This window comes from Scomber scombrus, chromosome 3, assembly GCF_963691925.1.
Source record: "Scomber scombrus chromosome 3, fScoSco1.1, whole genome shotgun sequence".
Lineage (NCBI taxonomy): Eukaryota > Metazoa > Chordata > Actinopteri > Scombriformes > Scombridae > Scomber > Scomber scombrus.
The window spans coordinates 12,023,876-12,047,072 of record NC_084972.1 but is presented as its reverse complement, the minus strand read 5'-3'; the positions used below and the strand labels follow the sequence as shown (position 1 = coordinate 12,047,072).

The 23,197-nt window shown below is 39.5% G+C and overlaps 1 protein-coding gene across 1 annotated transcript in view; it reads left to right on the top strand.

Annotated features, from left to right (window-relative positions):
- Window positions 1-1,231: 1,231 nt before the first annotated feature.
- Window positions 1,232-23,197, top strand: part of loxl2a (lysyl oxidase-like 2a) — a 29,374-nt gene continuing 7,408 nt past the window's right edge. The window contains exons 1-8 of the mRNA XM_062444315.1: window positions 1,232-1,341; window positions 3,149-3,462; window positions 5,912-6,087; window positions 14,877-15,085; window positions 17,143-17,359; window positions 19,032-19,215; window positions 21,129-21,280; window positions 21,367-21,534. Coding sequence (XP_062300299.1) covers window positions 3,180-3,462; window positions 5,912-6,087; window positions 14,877-15,085; window positions 17,143-17,359; window positions 19,032-19,215; window positions 21,129-21,280; window positions 21,367-21,534 — 1,389 coding nt within the window. The 5' untranslated portion in view covers window positions 1,232-1,341; window positions 3,149-3,179. The remainder of the gene's footprint in view (window positions 1,342-3,148; window positions 3,463-5,911; window positions 6,088-14,876; window positions 15,086-17,142; window positions 17,360-19,031; window positions 19,216-21,128; window positions 21,281-21,366; window positions 21,535-23,197) is intronic.

Genomic DNA, 23,197 nt, shown 5'->3' with positions numbered 1-23,197 from the left:
TCAAACTAAATGGATTTCTGGACGCCTGCTCAAGTGGACATAAAGACATGGCATGTTAGTTAGTTAGTTGGATAAACCCCTGTGAAGCATTAAAAATACCACAAGACATTTGGGGAAGGGGCAAAAGGCAGGTTTGCATTGAATATTTAACTACATTTGCCAAGCATGACTCTGTACAGGTCTTTAGTGTCTGTTGTCTCGCAAAGGATCAGAATGTAAAGGCTCCCTTACGAACTAATATCATTCATATTTCTCACTGGATTACATCTGAGGTTTTCCTATGTGCCCGGATATTTCAAGATCCAGATAACAGGGTAAAAAGAAATGTGCTCCATTGTGAGAATATTCACTACCATTTTATCACTTCTTCTGTATTTTATCACCACCTTTTTATTAGGCATTGCCTGATGGGAAAAGAGCCAGTGGACTTGACTGAGCTTGTTTGCTGGAAATAGTCGTCCACAGCAGTGGTTCTCGGGATCTGAGGACCAGCAGGGGTCCTTGAAGGGGTTCCAGGAGTCCCCACCAAAAAGGGGAATCATTTATTTTCACTGTAATTCTATCCATACGTAACACAATGACAGAATGTATTACTAGTGGATTTCATACACTTTCTATAATATAAAATCTAAAGATAGGGGACCTTGGGACCAAATCTTATCAAATGGGGGTCCATGGTTTAATGTCTGTCAGCTTGACATGAAAAAGTCTGAGAACCTCTGATCTACAGTTGACATTCATATAACCAATATGGACAAGAGAACCCAAACCATGATGTAATAGTAGCTGAAAGTTGCTAAAAGCAGCACAAAAGTGTAAGTGTAAGTAAGTACAGTAGCTTGATTTACTAACAGCAGTGTCTGGATTCATGTGGGTCTTCTTTTTTTCTTTTTTTTTTTTTGATGTGGGACTTAAACTTGAAAAAGCGCAATTAAGGAAAAAACTAAAAAGACCATTAGAGAACATTTCACAATAATATATCAACTTCTTGATTCAAACACTAAACGACACGTCATTTGCGAGTTTTGACTGGAATTTTACAGACATAATGGGTTTGGGTTTCATAACGCACAGATTCAGGTCCATATGCGCCACGCGTGTTTTATTCAGTGTTTGGGCCAAGGGGCGGGTTCAGGATGCTGAGGCCGCCGCTCATTGGCTGCTGTCTGTGGTGAGGAGTGGGACGGGAGCGCGCTGCCAGCTGTGAGGGGAGCAGAGAAAACGGCCAGCAGAGTACTAAAGGGACAAAGAACCGCTGCTTCTCATCTCATCCTCTCCAACAGGTTGGAAACCTCAACTCTGCGTTTTAGGAGAGGGTACTGCTTGTTTTCTTCTACCAAGGTAAGTGTTTTCTGTCCCTTATTTCAGGCAACTGATGGGCAGCCTAACTTTTTGAAACAGCAGAATATCAAACTGAACGATTTTCTGCATTTGTCTTCAATAACAAATAACAATGTATTTAATGTTGCATAAGTCTTTTTTTTAAGTTCTGTGCTGCATTAATACAAATAACCCAAATGACATACACTAGCATAACTCTTATTGTCGTGTTGACACTGGAGAATCCTCCTAAAGGGAAGCTACAGGTATCCCCTGACTGTCCATACATCCATGAGGTCAATTGATGGTTGATTTATTTTTTTCTGTCACATGAACAATAGACAATACAAGAGCACTGGCTTTGACTGACAAATGAATAAATTCAGCATGTGGAGTTTTGGGGTTTTCCAGTTGGCTTTACATCCTTGGCTACTTTTCACTGACAGGCAGCTTTTACTTATTATTGGGCCATATCATTCTCATGCAACATGCTTTAATTTTTCTTCACTGTTAAACTCACAGCTGTTGCTATTATAACAATCCATGTTTCTGAGTCAGATAAATAGCAATGCCAAACTGTTAAATGTGAACATCCTTTGTGGGAAGTAGGTGTGTCCTCACTGGTTTTGTAAGCAGTGATATCTGGAAATGCATAACAGATACTCAAGTAAAGTATTTTTTTTTAAATACTGGTATCTTGAGTTGACACATGCTGACTGGAGTGATGTTTGCTCCCTCAGAGGTGTTCATAAGTGCACTCTGAGCTCTTATGGGCTAAATGGATATGAGCTGATTCTGGCTTAAAATAACTGTTGTGTCGAGACACTTAATATTAAAGGCCAAATTAAAGGCGCTCCTGCCCCTGCTGAACTTGTTCCTTTCATGGGAAGATAAACCAGATGTTTCACTGTGAGGATCACAAGCGATGTCTCATGCGGTTTGGCAATTTATTGACTGTGTACTCCAGGGTGTTTTTTCAAGCCTGTCCGCTCTACAGTTTGTTTGGCTGTTACTATGACGTCAATTCGGAAAGCACCCCCCCCCTTTCCCTCCCACATTAAGAGGTGGACGTCTCCTTCATTCCTTCCCGTGCTTACTTTCACTGTCTCCTTTTCCTGCCTTTAGTCCAGGCACATTCCTCCCTAAGGGCTTTTGGTCCCTCCTTTGACACTTTGACTGTTTGCCATGAAATATCGAGGTGGAGTCAACTTTCCCTCTGAACCTCAGTTCCACAGCCTTCAGGGTGCAGATCTGCAGATAAATGAGCAGGGAAGCACCCTCCCTGCAGGAGCCCACATTTGCTCTCCATTTGGCTGTCAGAAAGACACAGAGAGGAATCCTTGTCTCAGCAACATAACCTTCAATCTCACCCAAAGCCAAACTCTCAGTCTCTCTCTTATTGGCAGTCAAATATATTTTCATTGTTTGCTTAATATACTGCAAAGCTGCGGTGAGCTCTGTCTCTGCTTCTACTTGTGGTTGTGCAGAGGCCAGTGAAGGGTCTTAGGAAGACTGATCATGGCCAAACCAAGCTGTTACTGGCCCAAGACTTTATACTGAAACTGCACACCCGCTCAAATTATGGACAAAAGTACTGCACCACTGTACCACAAATTACTGCCTCCCTCTGCCTGTCTTCAGATAACATTCAGCCCTCAGATAAACTCTATGACACTAGAAGATGTTTCCTATAAAGCCCAACTCACTTATATTTTTTTTAAATATTCATTGTTTAGCTTCATTGTTTCAGCTTGAAACAGCATCTATAACTTTTAAATGCATTTTTATCAACACATGTACATTCATTTGTCTTTTTATCTCCCTTTAGATAACTGTCCCTTCCTCCCCTGTCCTACATCATGCTGCAACCGGCTATCATCCACTGTTTGTTATCCACTTTGCTGTGCATGTGGGCACTGTGCAATGCCCAGTCAGACTCTAGCACCTCTGTGATCCAGCTGCGTCTGGCTGGGGAGAAGCGGAAACACTATGAAGGTCGCGTGGAAGTTTTCTACAATGGGGAGTGGGGGACAGTGTGTGATGATGACTTCTCCATTTATGCTGCTCAAGTGGTGTGCAGAGAACTTGGCTTTGTGGATGCTGAGTCCTGGGCCCCTTCAGCCAAGTACGGAAAAGGAGAAGGTAAAAAGTGACCTTATCTCAGTGCTATCTAACTCAAAATCATGATATTTAGCTATGGAAGAACTGAGGTGAGATTTCATGAGGTGTTACTATTAGCAAACCACAAGCCGGCCAACCACACACATTCAAAGTAATTTTGCAGTTTCATATGTTCCATGGAAATCCTGCAGTGAGGTACATGTTTTCCCCTGCCTGACTACTAATACCCTCAGGCACTGGTTTCCCCATTAGAGGAGAACTGAGACACACCAATTGGCTCTGAGGATGAGGGGAGACTGGAAACACAGTGTGTGTAAACCAGTCACACACAGACGTAATCTCATCTCCTCTCTCTTTGTCTTGTATAAATTCCTGCATCACTGTAAAAACACTTAGGAGATTCCCAACTCTGTAAATAGCTATAATGCAATAGCTACTGCTGCTGGTGGTAAATGTACTTTGGTAGCTGTTAATTAACTCAGTGCTCCTAGTTAAAGACACGTGTTCCCCTGGGGTCAGCCAAAACCAGTCAACCCACTTCAAAAGAGAAATAATTAACTTGTTTATTTCGCTTCTTAAAGCATAAAGTCATTCTAGCAGTTTTGAGAATCACTTTCATGATGCATATAATGTTGCATGCAGAGTATTTTACAAGAAACATTTTTTTTCACTGCCTTTCAAATATGGCTTTGGTGCATAAAGATGATGGCCTTTTAGATAAGGTTATGGCAGTCATTCCTAACCTTCCTGACTTATGGTGCCTTTAAACGATTAAATGTCTACTTGGGAACCACTGGGGTATGGCAGCCTCCCAATATTTCTAAAAATGACAAAAAGACCCTTGTAGCAGGATGTTGAATTCTATAATAGTTGTGTGCAAATCTTTATTTATCACTGCAGATGTACAATGTAAAACTGAGAATTACTCAACAGTGATAGAAATGAGAATGGTTCCTGTATTCCTGACCACTAGATATTTAATTCATATACAGGAATCAGTCTGAGAGGAGTATATTAGAGGTCCAGAAGAGCTGTGTGTACGTGCGTGAATGGAAACTAGTGTTCTTGTTGTTGATGGAGACACATGGCTATAAAAGTGATCAAAAGCATTTTCCATTTCCCATAACGATTACTTATTCACTGGTGAAAGAAACCACCAGCTGTTTTAATTGAAGACAAAACTACATAACAAGTACAAGTACATCCCACTTGGATGCAGAGTGTTTTTCCTGCTGGATTATTTATCAGATCCTCAGCTGCCAATAGACAGCTATTATTGGCAATCTCAGTGAGTAAAAAAAATCAGAAAGGTTGATCAGTTGTAGGCTACAATGTGCTTAACTGTAACTGCACAAAATCCATTTTATTCAGATCGTCTTATGGACATTGCTCTGTTCAGTTTGTTACAATTTTCAGTTAAGGCCATGTGGTTGACCGTAACAGCCAATAAAAAAGCAATCTGAAAATTAATGGCCCCCTGTGCACTGTGCTCCCTGTTCTTTTCACTGGCTTGTGAAATTACATTCCCATAAGACCTACAAATGATAGTTTTACCATAGCAATCTAGATTTATTACAATTGGCAATGCTGAATATTTGTTTAGACAAAGGTGTACAGAGACCAAACTGGTCCTCAACCTGGAAGCTCTGCTTTATTTCAATACCAGAAGACTCTTTTTATAAAAATGTTCCACAGTTAATAATCTGCTGCCAGGAGGCAGCTACGTGACCGTAGAACATGTAGTCACTTTCTTGGTATGATCAGGATGTTTCTTAGCAATATGTCAGAATGACAAGCAGGCTGTTGGTGGTTTCCATGGTCACAGTTACGTGATTTCCCTCACGGCTGATTCATAACAGCCAGCTGGACAGCAGATGATCCGGTTCAGCCGTGACAACATTTATTGGCCAGGTTTTGGCTGAAAGAATGCATCAGGTTATGTAGGAGAACAAAAATATCTCCACGTGAGTGGGTTTACTGTCTGTATGACTAGACTTGAGTGGAAATGCTGAAATAGATGTCAACAGGGTGTGACACACAGCTTGTGTTATTTGTATTTTTATTTGCATTAATCCGTTATTAGGGAAAGTTAATGGGAATTGAAGGTTGTGCCACATGTACAGTACCAGTCAAACCTTTGGACACACCTTCTCATTCAAGAGAATGGGAAGGTGTGTCCAAACTTTTGACCGGTACTATGGTTCAGTGCAAAGTGTACAGGGTTTGATATCTGATAGTAGGGGTAAACTTCACACTAGTATACTTCCAAAATCACAGCATTAGTCTAATTCATAAACCATTTTTCTCAATTTGTATTGTCACCATGACAGCTTTGTAAAACCAGCAGGTTCATCGGCTCAATCCATTCTAAACTAAACTAAACTAAACAAAGCAAAAACAAACTCCTTGTTGGTTCTGCTCAGGACAATCTTTATCAACATATATCTGTCTTTGCTTCTCTATGTTCCAGGCCGTATCTGGCTAGACAATTTGCACTGCAATGGTAAAGAGAAGAGTCTGGCTCAGTGTGAGTCCAACGGCTTTGGAGTGACTGACTGCAAGCATTCAGAAGATGTCGGGGTGGTGTGCACCCAGAAGCGTATTCCAGGCTACAAGTTCATCCGGACTCAGGCTATCAACGACGAGGTAGGCACAATTCAACATGCACACATACGGTATACTTAAAGTAAACAGATGAATTACAATATACATATAAATTCAAGTATAAGCACTAAGGCAACAGAACCATTAAAGGGAAACTTTGCAGATTTTTAACCAGCATTGTATCATTACAATGTGGGCTAATGAACAATTTTAACTTCACTCCCAGAGGTACTGTAAAAGTACACCAGGTGATGCAAAACACATCTGCCTTAGACTACAAATTACATTTTCTGTAGTGTTGCATTCAAGGACTGTCAAATGTGGGTCTCCAAAAAAACACTCTGTCTACCATGATTTGCTAGCAACAGAGAAAAGCACACCTTAAAATATAATATTACTAAATACTTTAAAATATCAGCATTTGTGGAAGAAAACTAGTTTCATGATGGAACGCCGGATATCACACAGTGGGATAGAAAACCCCCATATAAATGAAAATAAACTTCAGTAAAGAGATATAATACGTTAAAACCCCATCAGTAGCTGACTGAACGGGACCGCGCGCAATGCATTCTGATTGTTGAGAGCGATTTGGGAAATCTACAACCTTTTTCTCATGTTTTCTCTAGTCATTGGGAACCAATTTCAAAAACTAACTGCATTTCTACTACATAGGTGACATAGTTTTAAAAAATCATCATATTCACAGGTAGGTTTTCCTTTAACACTCCAGTAGCATCCACACATGGTTCAAGTACATACACGAAAGCAGAACAGATGTGCATTTCTCAAAGTAGTGCATTGCTCAAAGTAGTTCTTTAAACTTTCCAGATTGAGCCACACAAATCATTGTAGTATTTTGTTGTATTTAGATTGTTGTAGTCCATTGTAAAACGATTTTTAAAAAAAAGATATATATCATTCATTTATCTTTTTGTTTCACTGTCTTACTTTACCAACTACATCAACCCTGGTACTTCCAGGACTGGGGTGCAGCAGCTATTTGTTAATCCAATTTTGTGAAATGTAATTCAAAAAATTCCAGTATTATTTAACAGTTTTAATGAAGAGTCAGATGTGTTCACTATATCCCATAACCTCTCATGTTCCTAATGTTAAAAACCTAATGTTCACTCTTATCAGGCAGTATACTAGCAAACTAATGTTATCTTTGTCAGTTCGTTCAGCTAGCTAGCTCTGTAACAGCTATACTTGGCATATTTAGTAAAAAATCATATCTACAAGAGACCTAATTTATGTGGCACAGTTTTCATTCAGTGATGTATACATTTCTTAGTAAAGATTTAACGGTAGGTTAAGTTTGAACGTGTGAAACACCTCCAGTATTTCGTAATCTGTATGATTAAATGGATATAACTAGCATTGAAATAATGGTTTAATAGGTACTAATTCAGCATGTCTGGACAAAATAAGACAGCATTTTTTCCACATATGTAATCTGCCATGACACTAGACAAGTGATATAATCCACAAGTCAGCTATATTGGTGTATAAAATCTAGCTGTGCACTCCACCATTTGCACTAATGACTTTGCCAGGCTCTTATTAGTCTATGCTGGCCCACACCAGACCCCCACTCTGTAACCTTGGAGATTTTTGAGATGAGTCACACTCACTGAGAGGGGGAAGACCATCCTGTCTGGTTGCAGAGAACGCCTCTGTACCGGATGGAAAGTCAGTGTGGGTTTGTGGACGTGACGGGAGAAAGGGAGGGAGAGGAGAGGACAGAAGCATTCCTTCAGCATGTCTGAGAACAGCTCATTAAAAGATACTGCCACAGAGGGTTTCCCTATTAAAACCAGACTGATAGAGATCAAGAAACACTTTTTTGGCAACTTAGAACATGGTTGATGATCTAACTTTTCATGACTGCATTCATACCAGAATTGCTTGTTCATACAAGATGTGTTAGATTTGACTGCGTCTCTTCACAACAGCCAAAACAGTGAATGTGTTTTTTACTGGATTCAATTAAGTCAACACGCCTGAGGAAAGCATCTGAAGTCCTTGTGGATCTTTCTCATGCCCAGTTGAGTAATGGGAATGGAGGAGTAGAAGAAAAGAGAAATTCAAATAGACTACTGAACCCTAAAAATAATCACATTATTTTTACAGGACGTGTATGTAAGCAGCACCCACCTTTTTCCTTATTTGTCCTGTATATTTAGGGTCTCTGGGGTATAACTGCAATTCAGTCCCCCACCCTGTAAATATTTCCTTGGACTGGTTGAAGCCTTTTAAGTAGCAGGGGAGAGGTATGGGAAAAGGTGCAGCTACACCTCTTTAACCATGGGTTTGCTGACGTCACCAACGGGCAGCACTGTTCCTTCAATGCGTTTATTCACAGCATGAATTGACAGTTTGTGCTCAATCTGGAAAGTTAACACCCTGACCACACGTGTACTACGGAGGTCAGTGCTAACAAGGAGAAGCTATTATTATTGGTATTTGTGCTTCTATGTAAAAGCTGTCTCTACAGTAGGCTTTTATTTGATGTACTCATCTGTCTCCAAACAAGAATTTGAGCCACAGAATTTGTCTAATAAGTATTTTATGGCAAATATACAGCTTACATAGTTGCTTCAAACAACATTCATTTGGTTTTTGTGAGGGATACATCTTGAGACTACTTTGCAGAATATGAGAATATGTGACCATATGACCATAGCTGCTCACTCTGGTAAGTTCAGCTTCAACCGCAAATAATAGTGTACTGCAAGCATCAGCCTATCATTAATAAAAACAGAAGATTCCACTGGCATGAGTTGTTTTCATGTGTTTATTCAGCTCTATAAGATATAAAACATCATACCAAATCATAGCTACATAATTCACACATACTTTATACAAAGTGTTATGTTTAACATACACATCATTTCTTATGTTAAACTCAAAAAATGGTCTTTCAAATTACTGGAAAGGTATAGGCTGAAGCATAAGCTTATTCCATCTACCATTTTAGACTCATAAAGATCTCAATCAAAGAAGTTATTTTGGTGCAAAAATATTAGGAACTGTATTTCATTCAGCATTTACAAGTTATTTAAAATCCCCCTCCACTCAAAAATGTGTTTTTCTTCCTGTCCCTACCGTTGGATGTTTGAGCTTCACTGTGCAGAATGATGTATGTGCAGAGTTTGAACTCGAAAACAGTTTTCACATTAATCTGCTGGAAATGAAACGTTTATTTACGCTCACTGAAGCAGGAAATATCCGATTAAACTTTTGAAAGGAAGTATATTTGCATATTTAGAGACTAGATATTTATAGAAGGAGTTGATGCCATTTTAAAGATTTCAATGCAGTAATTACTTTCTTGTGGAAAAACCATGTCAGACGCACATTATTAATACAAGCAGAGTATTTTTATGTCTTAAGAGATGTCTGGAGAGGATCTGTAACTAATAGAGTGTCTTTCTCATGCAGTTCAAGCTCCTGTCAAAGCCGTTATTTAACCCCTGACCTTCCCAATTACTGCTTTGTCTTTAATGCTGTCTGCCACAGATCTGACCTCTGACAAAAGCTATATCTCTTGCCATTATAACCTACATCAGCTAGTCATGCAACATTCCTAACTCAGCAACAATAGCATTCCTGCGTGACCGAATCGCTGTCATCAATGACATTTATGATTTTAAAAGGCAGCATCTAATGCCCCACACTCTTGCCACAACCATCCCTGGGATTTATTCATTAGATGGTTACACAGTTTTGCTTTCATGTCTTTATTTTTTTAATTTGTCTGTCTAATCCAGCGCAGTTGTTTTATTTTTTAGCACGTGTTGGTTTCTCAAAGAAGCAGGAGATCATGACAGAAAAGGTCTTTCAGTCAGCAGGAGGGATTACGTTTGTCAGCACACCAAACCCTGAGATGGCAGGAAACTTTGTTTATCATCTGTTATTGCGGATGTTTTAACCGACTCAGGCTGTGTTCGATTGTTGCTCACGTGTGAATGGCACACCGCACGTGACATCAACATCCATTAGATCTTTGTTGAATAGAACTCTTTAATTAGAAGATTCCTGTTGTTTTAGCTTCCAATTGATTTCCAGATGTGTATGAGAGAAATGTGTTATTTAAGGATAATTATAGGTGCATGTTTAAGTTTGATCTGAGTTATTCCAGCAAGCTATTTGTTCTCCAGAAAATGTGCATTGCTGCGTACTTGTGTAATCCTTACATAATACTTTGTGAAGTGCTGAAGAAATTTTTCTAGAGTGGAAATCTTGCTCACATGAAGCTAAATTGTAAAAAAAAACAAGTAAAGAAAGAAATCACTTACTACCTCATGGATCATTTTAAACGTCTTGCTGGAGGGTTGAGGAAAAAGTGAACAGCAAAAGCAGCTGCAGTTGCCCCACAAGACCCTTTAGTGTGTTTACTCCAACAAAACACTTACATCTAGCATCAACACAAAGATGTCTGAAGCCAGTTGTAATAACACAATTCTGCACTTAAAAGCTTTTCGATTCTTTGCACATCTAAACAGGGCAAAGGTTGCACCATTACGTCAGCTGCAACAGTGTCTGCTTACAAGAATTTCAGTTCATCACATTCTCTGCTACACAACAAAAGGAAACCTGAGCCAAAGTTGGATTTGCTTCCAACACGATGTATGCAAGAGGCTTGAGAGGAGTAGAGTGATCGAGGGGAGAAAAGGTTGATGGGTGTCAGGAGGCTGAAGCCAGTTTTTTCTTTCTTATGGATAGAATAGCAGACAGATCCACCACATGTTCAACAGCTGTGTCCCACAGTGGCCTCAGTTCTCCTTTAGACTGGACAAAATCCAGACTTTTTATTATTTAAACCTGCACAACATTCACACATTGTATTGACTCATTACATGTCATTCATTGTATAATGCACATACGTGTCAAGACTAATAGTTTCAGATATTACTATTCTAATGTAAGATAACAGATGTTCAAGAGGTACTTAAAATGTTGCCTCAGAGAGAAATGTTAAAATAATGCAGTAAACATTAAAATTTCCTACGCAAATGAAAAGTTGTTTTTCTAGAGTTGCATAAGTTAGATCCCAAACTTGGCGTAGTGTGGTCTTTCAGCCATCCAATGCACAATATGTGCACTTTAAGGAAAATAGTTCAATATTATGATTTACGTAATCACTCTCTTGCCAGGAGTTGGATAAGAAAAATCATACTGCTCTTAAATCTGTTATTTACATATAAAGTCAGCCAGGAGACAGTTAGCTTAGCCTAGCATATAAGACTACAACTACTACATTTTGTATCTCATTTGTTCAATCTACTTGTAGGCAATCTTTTTATCTTTGTTTACCCTGTTTCTAGTCTTAATGCTAAGCTAACCATCTCCTGGCTATACTGCAGCTTTAAGCTGGAACTTCTCATCCAACTCTCAGCAAAAAAGCACATTTACTAAAATGCTAAACTTTAACTACTATAAATGTAAAGAAATGTTGGAAGGTAAACTATTTATTAGTGAAGGTGGGGACACACCAATCATAGGCATGGGTTTTAAATGCTTTTCTTTCTTTTTTTTCTTCTTTTTTTTTTACTGTTACTCATTCCTGGATGTGAAGTAAACAAAAGAGTGGCAATAACCCTCCAACATGAACAATATAAAATAAACTATGATTTTGATTAATATGTAATAGTTCATGTGCAGGAGGTCTATGCTGTAGTCAGATCCAGCCTAAAGATTTAAAATATGAAATATTCGCCTTTAAACATCTATGTTAAACAACTTGTAAGTTAAATTATACCTATAGTCCGCCTGCTGAAGGGATCCTTTTTCTTTTTGCTGCCATAATGGGAGCAGCACACTCTGATAGATATTCCAGATGCAAAGTACACAAGTACACACCCACACACACACAGACAGACACTGAGGCAAACTGGGGGCCACTGAGCCAGAAAGTGGGGTGGGGCAGATGTGAAAGTCATTTCAAAGGGCCTTTCTGTTCTCTTGCTTTTCATCGAAACTTTGGCGTGATTATCATTCATACTTGCCATGTTTAGCAAGGTGGGACGGCAGGGTGGGGGTTGGGTGTGAGAGGGGCACGTGTAGATAAACGTGCGGCGGGGCTGGGAGGCTGATTAAAGCGGAAGAAATGCACAGTAGTGGAAGCATTAGTCAGACACTGGCTAGACCACAGTCTCATGTTCACACATCTACATTCTGAGTGGGACCCAGAAAAACAACTAGTTGGGAACATTTCAATTATGGGCAACGCTCACTTGAATGACTAGTACTGAATAGAGCTAAATTAGGAATGTTTTCTTTTCTTTTTTTGCATCTGACCACTTACAAACAAAACGTGACTTTATTTGAACAGCAACAGAGTATTATTTTGGATGAATGAATCACAACTATAGTCAGGGAGTAAAGATGAGGCAACTTTATAAAAAATGTACAGTTTAGAATCAACCTCAATATGACCTCTAGAATGGAAAGCCTGCACTCATTACAATTAGTTTTATGTTCTTGACTCACACGTTTAGGCTGATCCAGTAGTCAAAACAGTCATACTTTACGGTTACACTTACTATGATGACATCCATGCACATTTCTTACACATAAAATGTATTTCTAAAAGTTCTTCCTCATATTGTAGAGATCAGATTTCCAAATTGATATTTTACACAGTTTTTTTGCCAAATAACATGATAAAATATAATTTACGTGATAAAATATAATCGTCTAGCCATGTTCTTTGCGTGGTCAGAACTTTCCTGCACTTCTCCACAAACAAGTGCCGAAAATGACCGGTGTCTGGCTTTGGGTCTCGGCCAAACAGGATTATGCTGAGTTTATGTCTGGTGGTCTGGGTTCGGCGTTGGGGGGGGGGGGGGGGGGACTGGAACTGAATCCCAGCTGTGGGTGTCTGTCCTCATCTCTTCAGTTTCACACGTTCAGACAAGCAGTTTCCGCCCTCTGAGCCAAAAGCAACACTGGTCAGCCCTGCCTCAGTGCCCCACATCATACTCACCTCATACCCCCTGTCCTGTCTGGTATTTTGGCGCTCACACCTGGCCTTACTTTGATCACTCACATTTTTCCTTTGATTTCATATTCTGTATCTGGTTAAATTTAGTTCATTCCATTTTTTTATAAGTTTTAAATTTCCACTTTTGTTTAAATATGTGTTTTAATAAGAATATCTGTGTGATTCTTCTCTTGCTATGTTTTATCACTCGATCTTAAAGGAATATAAATCTAAACACTTAGATTGCTGTGACTTTGATAACATCAAATCCCTGATCACGATCATGTCTCCTCACCTTTTTATCCTGCTAGGCAGCATTAGCTGACGGAAAACACTCTGTCATGCCATGGCCAGCAGGAATCTCTTCATGAAGGAGTCTAAACGCTGCGGTCAGTGTGAGGACTGGGGTCACTGTTGAAACAGTCTGGCTCCTCCTGCATTGCAGTCTTCAGTGTTCAGAGGCTCTGAGGCCTTGAACATTCCCTCAGGCTGACGCCATCTCAGGAAACCACCTTGTGGGCAAACGTTTAATATTTCTGGGAGACATGCCTGGATGTTGGTTTTTTTTTCGGAGTTAAATAAGCTAGCTGTTACGAAATTACTGAGATCAGCATTTGCATACCACAGAGCAGCTCAGAGTTTTGGCTCTCAGTGCAGCCTCACATTCAGCCTGGAAGAAACTGCAGCTCTTGGCTCAAGGAGGAGAATGAACAATGGCAGAATTATCAGGGAGCTGTTTTCCCATAAAGCCAGGGAGATCAAAGGTTACCATTCCTTCCTGATTTAGGGGTCTTCAGGACACATGATGCTAGCTGTTGATGGTGACCCTCTGGTCTGACCAATTGGCTTTACAGCCCTATAGCCGGGAGACCACCCGCAGACACTCTCCCAACCTGAACTCTGTCAGCAGGTCAGCGGCCACTGTCTTTGGCCTTCCTTTACCATCTTGATTTACTATTAGAATTTCATGTTTTACATAGTTTAAATTCTCCTGCTATCTGATAATTCTGATAATTCAGGATTATCCAAGATGGTAGATGAGAAATCTTTGAAGAGACATTTGGCCTGGATTCCTACCACACTTCCCTGTAGGGAAAGACTAGTGCTTCTCTGGTTTGTTTCAGGGAGCTTCTCAACTCAATTTCATATGTAAATATCCTCCAACTTTTCATAAAGTATATAAAAAACAATGAATTCATTTAGTTTTTTTTCTGTGGAAACCAAAACAGAGCTGGGCTGCCATGTGTAATGTGTGTTGTCCACAGACTCCTTAGTGGCCGTTATATCTCTGCTATAAACTCTGAGGACGCAACAAAGATGGAGGAAAAATTCCAGACATTCATCCGACCCGCTAAGGCCTCTTGGCAACACTTAACAAGTTTAAACAGAGATTTTTTTCTTCAGATTTTTCACCCTGGCTCATTTTATGTCGGGACTTATGTTCAACATCTGCAGATGTAAGACATCCTTAAAAGGCTGCAATATCAAGCAGTACAGTACACAGAGTCCAGAGCACTAATAAATTCAACCATATCCTATGAATATCATTAATCTTGCATTTTAGACAGCTGGAGTTTATGTTCACTTCACTAATTATATAATGTGTTTATTAAGCAATGACATACAGTACATGAGTATAGTTTATGCAAAATTTAAAATAGAACTTTAGTTAGTGCTGTGAGTTTCATAATATAATATGCAGAAACATGATTTAGAGGAAACAGACTGAAATAAACACTTACAAAGAATTTGATTTGATCTGCTGACTTAAACTCTTCTGGTTTACTTTCTTCACACTTGTGTCCAGATGGACTAACATCACCTCTGCTCTGTTTCTCAGAGTTTGACTGTGCAGGTGGAGGATGTGAGGATCAGGGCTACGTACTCTCAAAGGAAAAGGATTCCCATCTCTGAGGGCTTTTTGGAGGTGAAAGATGGAGGCAAGTGGAGGCAGATCTGTAGCGAGGGCTGGACGGAGATGAACAGCAGGGTGATCTGTGGCATGTACGGCTTCCCTGTGGAGAAACGTTTCAACAACCGACCCTACAAGTGAGTAATGGTATTGGGGTCAGTAGTGGGGTTCAAAGTCAGCCAATTGGATATAATGACAGTCTTCATTTAGCAACTGAGGTACAACACTTACACACTACAACACTCCTGTAGGTGCCTTTTCGGTCTCATTCCATTTAGGCATGTTGTACCATATCAAACTGATGTTAGGATATGTTGCATAACCACGTTTGTTTATTCTGGTCATCACTCAACCTGTCATTCATTTTACACACTGAGTTTAAACAGGCTTGGGCCTGGAGATTCTTGACAAGAAGCCAAACACTGCCAGAGGAAGTTTTAGCGATGTGAAGGAGGGGCCTTGCTGGGAAACAACTGAGTGCAATACACTGTGAACCAGTGTCTCTTTTGCCTGCATCTAATTGTCCCAGCTGCCCTCCCACATGTCATAGTCTAATATGTAGCTTTAAAAAAAGCCAGCTATTTCCTAGAATGATCTCTGTCTATGGATTGTTGATCTGTTAACAGTAAAGCTCAAAATAACACTGCACATGGGAGAGTAACCAGATGAGGAAACCTTCTGATCTGGCAGATGCATAAAAGAGAAAAACATGTTTTAAAAAGCTCAGTCTGAAGTAAAAAAACTTGAATCCATCATTCATCCAATATTTTGTAGGAACAAATGTGGGTATCTGTCCTCTTAGAAGAGCACATCTTGCTTGCTTTGGTCTTTAATGAAGTTTACACATATGCAAATTAATTTGAGTTTGCATTTTTATATGATATATGTTCATTATACACTTCTAGTCAATGTTGACCTCTATAATGCCCTGAAAGGCTCACAGAGCTGCCACCCAACAACAGTGAAATCAAGACCAGGGAGACATCAAATATGCATTTATTTACATACTTTATTTGTGTAATGTGGTCATGACTATACCTGTACCTTCACATCATTGTCTCTAGCTTTGCTAAGTTCTGATGGGTTCCCAGATATGATATCGCAATATAAAGGTGAAGAAGGAAACTACATTTTAAGAGCTCAGAGCCCATGACCCTAGTTGATTTGATGCTAAAATTACATATGGATGCATTTTACTGGGAAAAACATGGGATACATCAAGCCAGCAATGTAGACTTTGTTTTTTGTTTACCACTATATCCACTAGATCACACAAAGTTTGTGTGGTTTTAAGTGTGCAATGCAGTCATGGCTTCAAAATGTTCACTGTTTTACAGAGGTGAAAGTTCTCATCCAGTCTGTCTTTTAGCTGGGACAACAAAGCACAGCTTTATTCACAAAATGTGCCAAAAACAGTCCTAACTAAATTAAAAACTCTCAATCAACTATCTTCTAGTTTCACAGACCATAAATTGCTCTTGTATTCAAACCAACTTGAAGTCATGTTCTTTATAAGTTGTAAGTACTGAAAGGCTTTAAATGTAGCTCATACTGGTTTCATTACACGGTAAATGGTCTGTACTTATATAGCGCCTTTCTAGTCTTTTCGACCACTCAAAGCGCTTTACACTACAACTCATTCACACACATTCATACACTGATGGCAGGCAGCTACCACGCAGGGTGCCAACCTGCACATCAGGAGGAAACTACCCATTCATACACCGTCGGCACAGCAACGGGAGCAATTAGGGGTTAAGTGTCTTGCCCAAGGACACATCGACATGTAGACTGGAGGAGCCGGGAATCGAACCGCCAATCTTCCAATTGGAGGACGACCGCTCTACCTCCTGAGCCACAGCCGCTGCTTCTTCTAAGGCCCAGACCTGCTTCAAGCTCCACTGTTGTTGGGTTCCTCAATGACCCTTAGTTGATGACTTCCATTTAACTAAAGGGTCATGGGAACGTTAAAGTATCCTCACAACAATGGCCCTATTGTGCCCCTCAGTGGTGTATACTTAAGTATATTGTGTGTGTGTGTGTGTGTGTGTGTGTGTGTGTGTGTGTGTGTGTGTGTGTGTGTGTGTGTGTGTGTGTGTGTGTGTGTGTGTGTGTGTGTTTGTGTGTGTGTGTGTGTGTGTGCATTTCCATGACTACATGATGCCTATGGCTTTGTCCTTTTATCCCCTTTCAGATTGCTGGCCAAGCGTCGCAAGAAGAACTACTGGGGCTTCTCGGTCAACTGCACAGGCAACGAGGCTGATCTGTCCGAGTGCAAACTGGGCCGGGAGATAGTGATGAAGGGCAACAACACTTGTGAGCAGGGCATGCCTGTAGTGGTTAGCTGTGTGCCTGGACGTGCCTTTGCTCCCACCGTCAGTGCTGGCTTCAGGAAGGCCTACAGGGTGGAGGTAGGTGAACTGCACTGTGGATCTGTCACTTCACAGCAAAAAAGTCCTTGGTTGAAATCCCACTTTTCCTCATTTGTGTGGAGTCATTCCAGTGTTTGAGTGGGTTTTTTTCTCTGTGGTTAGTTTCTTCCAACGCCTAAATATATGCAAATAAGTATTCTCAATCTTGCAAATACCTTTGAACAATGCCTTAAGTTAGTTTCTGGTTTCTGCATTGTATCCACTGCTATAACGTTGTTAGCATGAGTCAAATACGGGGGCCAAATTTGCCTGTGGGGATCAATAAAGTAAAACATATTTGTCAGTAACCCTTAGAATATAATTTCCCAGAAAATATATAGTTCTATGAGTTTAAGATGATCTCAGCTCACTTTCTGAGAGTGTCCTCAGAAGTCCCACTGTCCAGAGGCAATACAAATTGCATCAGTGTTGTCACTGGAGTTTACCTGAGATTATACAGAAAACAGTTTCATAAGCAACCACAATACATGTAGAAGAGAATGTCTTGATGGCATAGGTGAATAGACAAATAGTTTACCTTGTAAAAAATGGGACTTAATTATAATACTTAACGTAGACTATTAAAAAATACTCAATAAATGCCTGTGAGTGAATGCAGTCAGTATGTAATACAATGAAGGGGTGGTAAATTATGGTAAATTATTGCATTCGATTTAGGTGTTTTTGTTACACTTAGCAGAATTGGATGCATGGAAAAACTGAGTGGCTCTAATAAGAGAGAAAACAGGCACGTATTCTCTTAAGAGTAATACCATCTGGAGTCTTTCAGTGTGTGTGAGAGCAACTACAAACTTACAAATATTGACAGAATCCCACACTCGACACAGCAAGGCAGTTTATATCCGTATCTGATTAAAAATTGACACTCTCCAGATGTTTGCTTTTTCGTAAAGACAGCTCAAATTTCACTTTTTAGTTAACAAAATCATTACATGTGACTTGAAATCTATTTTGTATGCAGAATGGACATTATTCACATTATTATCACTTCATTATTATCACATTACAACAAGAACTAATCCTTTTTTATGTAAATAGAGAGTTTTGTATGCCCAAAAAACACTATCTTATAATCAATGCATGACATGCCACCAGCACAGGATTACATTTCCTGTTTATTAATCAAGTAGCCCTGTAGTCAAACATCTGGAAACATTTAATGGATGAGTACTCAACATCTGTGATGTGTACAATCAAATTATCAGTGTGTCTTCTTTGTGTTTATTGGTTTATTTGTTTACTTGTTACCAAGGAGACACTTATTTTCTCTGTGGACCACTAAAACTTTCAACAGTGGCATTCCAGTAGATAAACAGACTACAAATCAGACCAAATATAAGCACGGAGCTCACACGTGAATTCATTTTATTCTTTCAGCTGGTGTATTACTTACGTCTTTGGTGCAGTTATCGGTCAAGTTTGCGACTTTATTTTGAATATGCTGCAACTTCTGAGAATCGTTTATTCTGGGTTTATTCTGGGTATGACAGATGAAGAATATTATCAAGTTGTTGAAAATAACTTCACAGTTAGCCACATGTTGGTACATATTGGCATTATGTTCAAATTAGTTCACTAATTCCTGGTCTATTCTTGTATTTTTATATTTCAACTTATTTTAGTTTCTTTCTCTTTCTCTGCTACTCTGTAGCAACCCTTGGTGCGTCTGAAAGGTGGAGCTATGATAGGTGAGGGTCGAGTGGAGGTGTTGAAGAATGGCGAGTGGGGGACAGTGTGTGATGACAACTGGAACATTCGAGCTGCCACTGTGGTGTGTCGAGAGCTTGGGTACGGCAGTGCCAAAGAGGCCTTGACTGGCGCCCGAATGGGACAAGGTATGACCTACAAATCAGTCACAGTCTAATGTATCATTATACAGTGGTATACCTCTATGGAGTCTAAAGTGTGCCAAAAAATAATACCCCCCCCCCCCCAAAATTTGGTTTCATATAATATTTTTTAAAAACGTAATTATTCATGACTTAACATACAACACTCTGATCTGGTTCTCAAAAGTATGTGACGTCACATTTTTCTAACTAGCTCCTGCCCAAATCAAACCATACAGAAATCTGTTTGGTGCACTAAACAAAACTGTCCTAACTTTGGGCATTTTAAAATCTCATTCAAATGTACATGAAATTAATTTAATTGTAATTTCTTTTTAAAATGTAGAAATGTATTAACTGACGAACACTGAAAAAAATCTATAATTATTCTAGTGGCACTCTCCAGACTCCGTACGTTGGGGCAGACCACAATTACAACTCTCATGCATATAGATAGACTATAAACAGTTTCTCCAGACGTAGGGATTGTCTTGAGATTACATTGAATTTAACTGTCCACAGGTCTTTCTATAGCTTTGTTGACATTTCACATTTACAGCATAATCACTATGGATTTCAAGTAAACCTCATTCCCAGCTGTGAAAATGAAAGGTGTGGATTGAAACCAGAGACCTCCACCTCCACCTTATCTTTGGTCTCAGTTCAATCAGTCTAGACCTAAGTCAGCACATAGAAGCTCAGGTCAAATAGGAAAGAGCCTTTAGGGACTATATGGAGTAGAACATTTATGTTTATACCTTGAACCAGAATCTGATTCTGTGAAATGCAATATACCACAGAATTATAAGAATCATGTTGTCCTCCATGTTACTCTCAGAGCAGAAACAGCAGAGTGCACAAAATGTTCCAGCAAAGAAAACAGCCTTTATGGGTTTCAGAAGAGGAATTCTTTGTTGGAGAGTGTACAAGGTTATTTGAGGGGATTTTTTTTAAAGAGCTGTCCGCCAGATCCAAAAATGGTGCCACATGCAAAACATGTGATTTACATGAGCGTGTGATAGTGTTTGTTTCCAGAAGTGGAATAGAGAAGACTAAAAATAGATAGAAAATTGTTGTGTCATTCACTGATTTGTATTGGAAACTATGTATTTGAGGATTTTGATTTATGTAAATAGAACCAGTTTTTCTGGCAGTTCCTATAAAATATTGCCTTTTTTCATTCATGTAATTGTTCACACATTGTTTCGGCCAATAAAGGATACAACACATTTTTTAGAGTTTTGCTTGACCCACAGTGTTTTTTTGTGTCAAGCATTTGATAAATTAAATATTTTTATTTTATTGAATTTTAGTCTGTTATAGTAAAATGTCAGACCTGGGAATTGTCTGTAATCCCAGACTAACCATGTAATTTCAGCAGCATTGTGTTCTGCCTGTTGTGAATGTATTTTTCTCCACTAGCTGTCAGCCCATTTCTGTCTCTGGCTGTAGTTTCAGAGCTCACATGACTAGAGACATTATTGCTTAATCTCATGGGAAGAGTAATTTCCACTGAAATTACTTTTTTTTAAACAGATCTCAAATGTCTCATTTTCATTTGACATAGCTGACTGTTCATTCCCCCCATACCCTAATTCTAGGAAGAGGAAATCTTACATCTGTCTTTGGACAGACTTGTTGTTCCCACAAAACATTCAGGCATGCGAGGCTACTGCTGTTTATCTCAGGAATAGTGGCCAGTACTAGCCTGTGTTTCCCTAAAATATTGTGTAATCCAAAGATCAAGTTTCTTTTTTCCAGTTATGGAAATAGATGACAATTTCCTAGGATTATTTTTTCTTATGTACATCATGTTAATTCTCTAGCTGTTTGTCCAATTTTTAGTCACAGTGAATTTAGTCATTTGTTCCACAAACTGAGAAATATTCAATATGCTTGATGTGCTTGTGTCCCTGTAGGGATCGGGCCGGTCCACATGAATGAAGTGGAGTGCTCTGGATTTGAAAAGTCTTTGACTGAGTGCCACTTCAACCGTGAAGCAGTGAATTGCAACCATGATGAAGATGCAGCAGTCAGGTGTAACATTCCTGCCATGGGCTTTAACAATAGAGTGAGTTGCTATTTCAACTGAGTAAAGCAGAAAATGAATTTATTAGCATAGTACTACTTGCTATATCTGTCCTTCTCTGTTCTCAGCTTCGGTTAAGTGGCGGCCGTAATCCCTATGAGGGCCGTGTGGAGGTCCTGGCAGAGAGGAACGGCTCCCTGGTGTGGGGCACGGTGTGTAGTGACAGCTGGGGGACTGTGGAGGCCATGGTTGTGTGCAGACAGCTGGGTTTGGGCTTTGCCAGCCACGCTTTCCAGGTAAGGAGTCCAGAATCAGGATTGCCATCCACACCCACTGCCATTAAATCATTTTTAAGATGAGCTTATCTTTACTGCCCAGGCTTTCACTATAAGGGAGGTGGTTTTGGATGTAGTTCAGGCTCTGACTCAAAATCAGCCTGTGAAAATGGACTTTTCATAATTTATGTCATTGCAGCTTATTTAATATACTTAAAGGGGAAATATCAAGCTTTTAGTGATTCTCTGTTATTTTTATACTATTCCCTCATACTAATGCTGAATGTCTATGTTTAACATGGTCAGAGTTCCCAAACTTGAGGTGAATGCATGTAAAATGCTCCCTGAAAGTTACAATGCAAGGCTTCAGCCTGCTCAGAACACTTAGTAACATTACCTACTACTATACCTACACCTATCATAATGACATCAGATTGTTGACGCATGCCCACAAATAGCCATCTGTTCTTTAGTATTTTTTACTAAGGTTGTTCCATGGGATATTCTTACTGTCCACTCCACCTGTATGGATGTATTTGAGAAGTTGCAGTTTTGAGCATAGAATTGGACAAAGTAGTGAAATCCTACTACTACTGTTTGTTTAGCCTCCAGAGCCATACAAAGCTAACCAGTTAGATCAGAGTGGGCTCATCGGTAAGGGGGCCTTAAAGAGACATGAGCTAAAATGGAGGAGAAGATAAATAACTCAGTATAAGATACAGAAGACGTTTTTTTGAATCATTAATCACGAAAAGATATTCCAGTAGAAGAGCAGAATATAAATATAGACCTGGATATGTGCATGATAAGTACCGTTTAAGGGAAAGTCACTCACACATTGAAACTAAATGCCTTAATCTTATACAGTGGAAAAATAATAACAAAAATAGAAACATTAAAAACCTAAATCGACAAAATAACATATAATATTACATATACACTTATTGACTTATACTCTCACTGTTTTATTTGATGACACATGTTAAGTCTGAACACAGTCAATGAAAATCATATTTAGTTCTTTGATTTTTAGTTGAGTTGACTGCTTGAGTTGATTTCTATTTCCAGTTTGCTACATGTGCATCGACATGATGGTGAGATGGTTGGGAATAATGTCGATTTGTCACGAAGTTTAAATAGATTTACATGGTGGAACTGGTAAAATGTAGCTGAGAAAATGATCCTGGCCTTGAGCTGTGTGAGATACAGACAAATTGTGGCAGCACAAGCCATTTCAATGCCTCTGTGTGTGTTGTGTTTGTGGATGCCATTAACTCTCACTCTAACAAGCTTGAGATTTATTGATCCCACAGGGCAAAATAAAACTGCCACTGACTTGTAAACATCACAAACACACAGTGAACACAGAAAGCAGGCCAGGCAAGTAAAACCTACAGTATGACACAGACACAGGAGTGATGGGGAAAACCTGTCTTCTCGTTTGAAGTTTAGTGGACCCTCCACCACTGAAGCCTGTGGCATGCCTTTGGCAACGTCATAGTCCAGTCATGCTTACGTTTACCTCTTGCTTTTTAAAGGAGACCCCAGTGCTCCAGGAAAGGGCTGGTCAAGTTAAAGACCCCCATCGTGTTCTTTATAACATATGCCTCTATTTTAAGGCTGAAAGCGGTGGGATGCATGTGGTTAAAGAAGCAGTAGCTATAGGTCTGGAAAGTATGTGTGA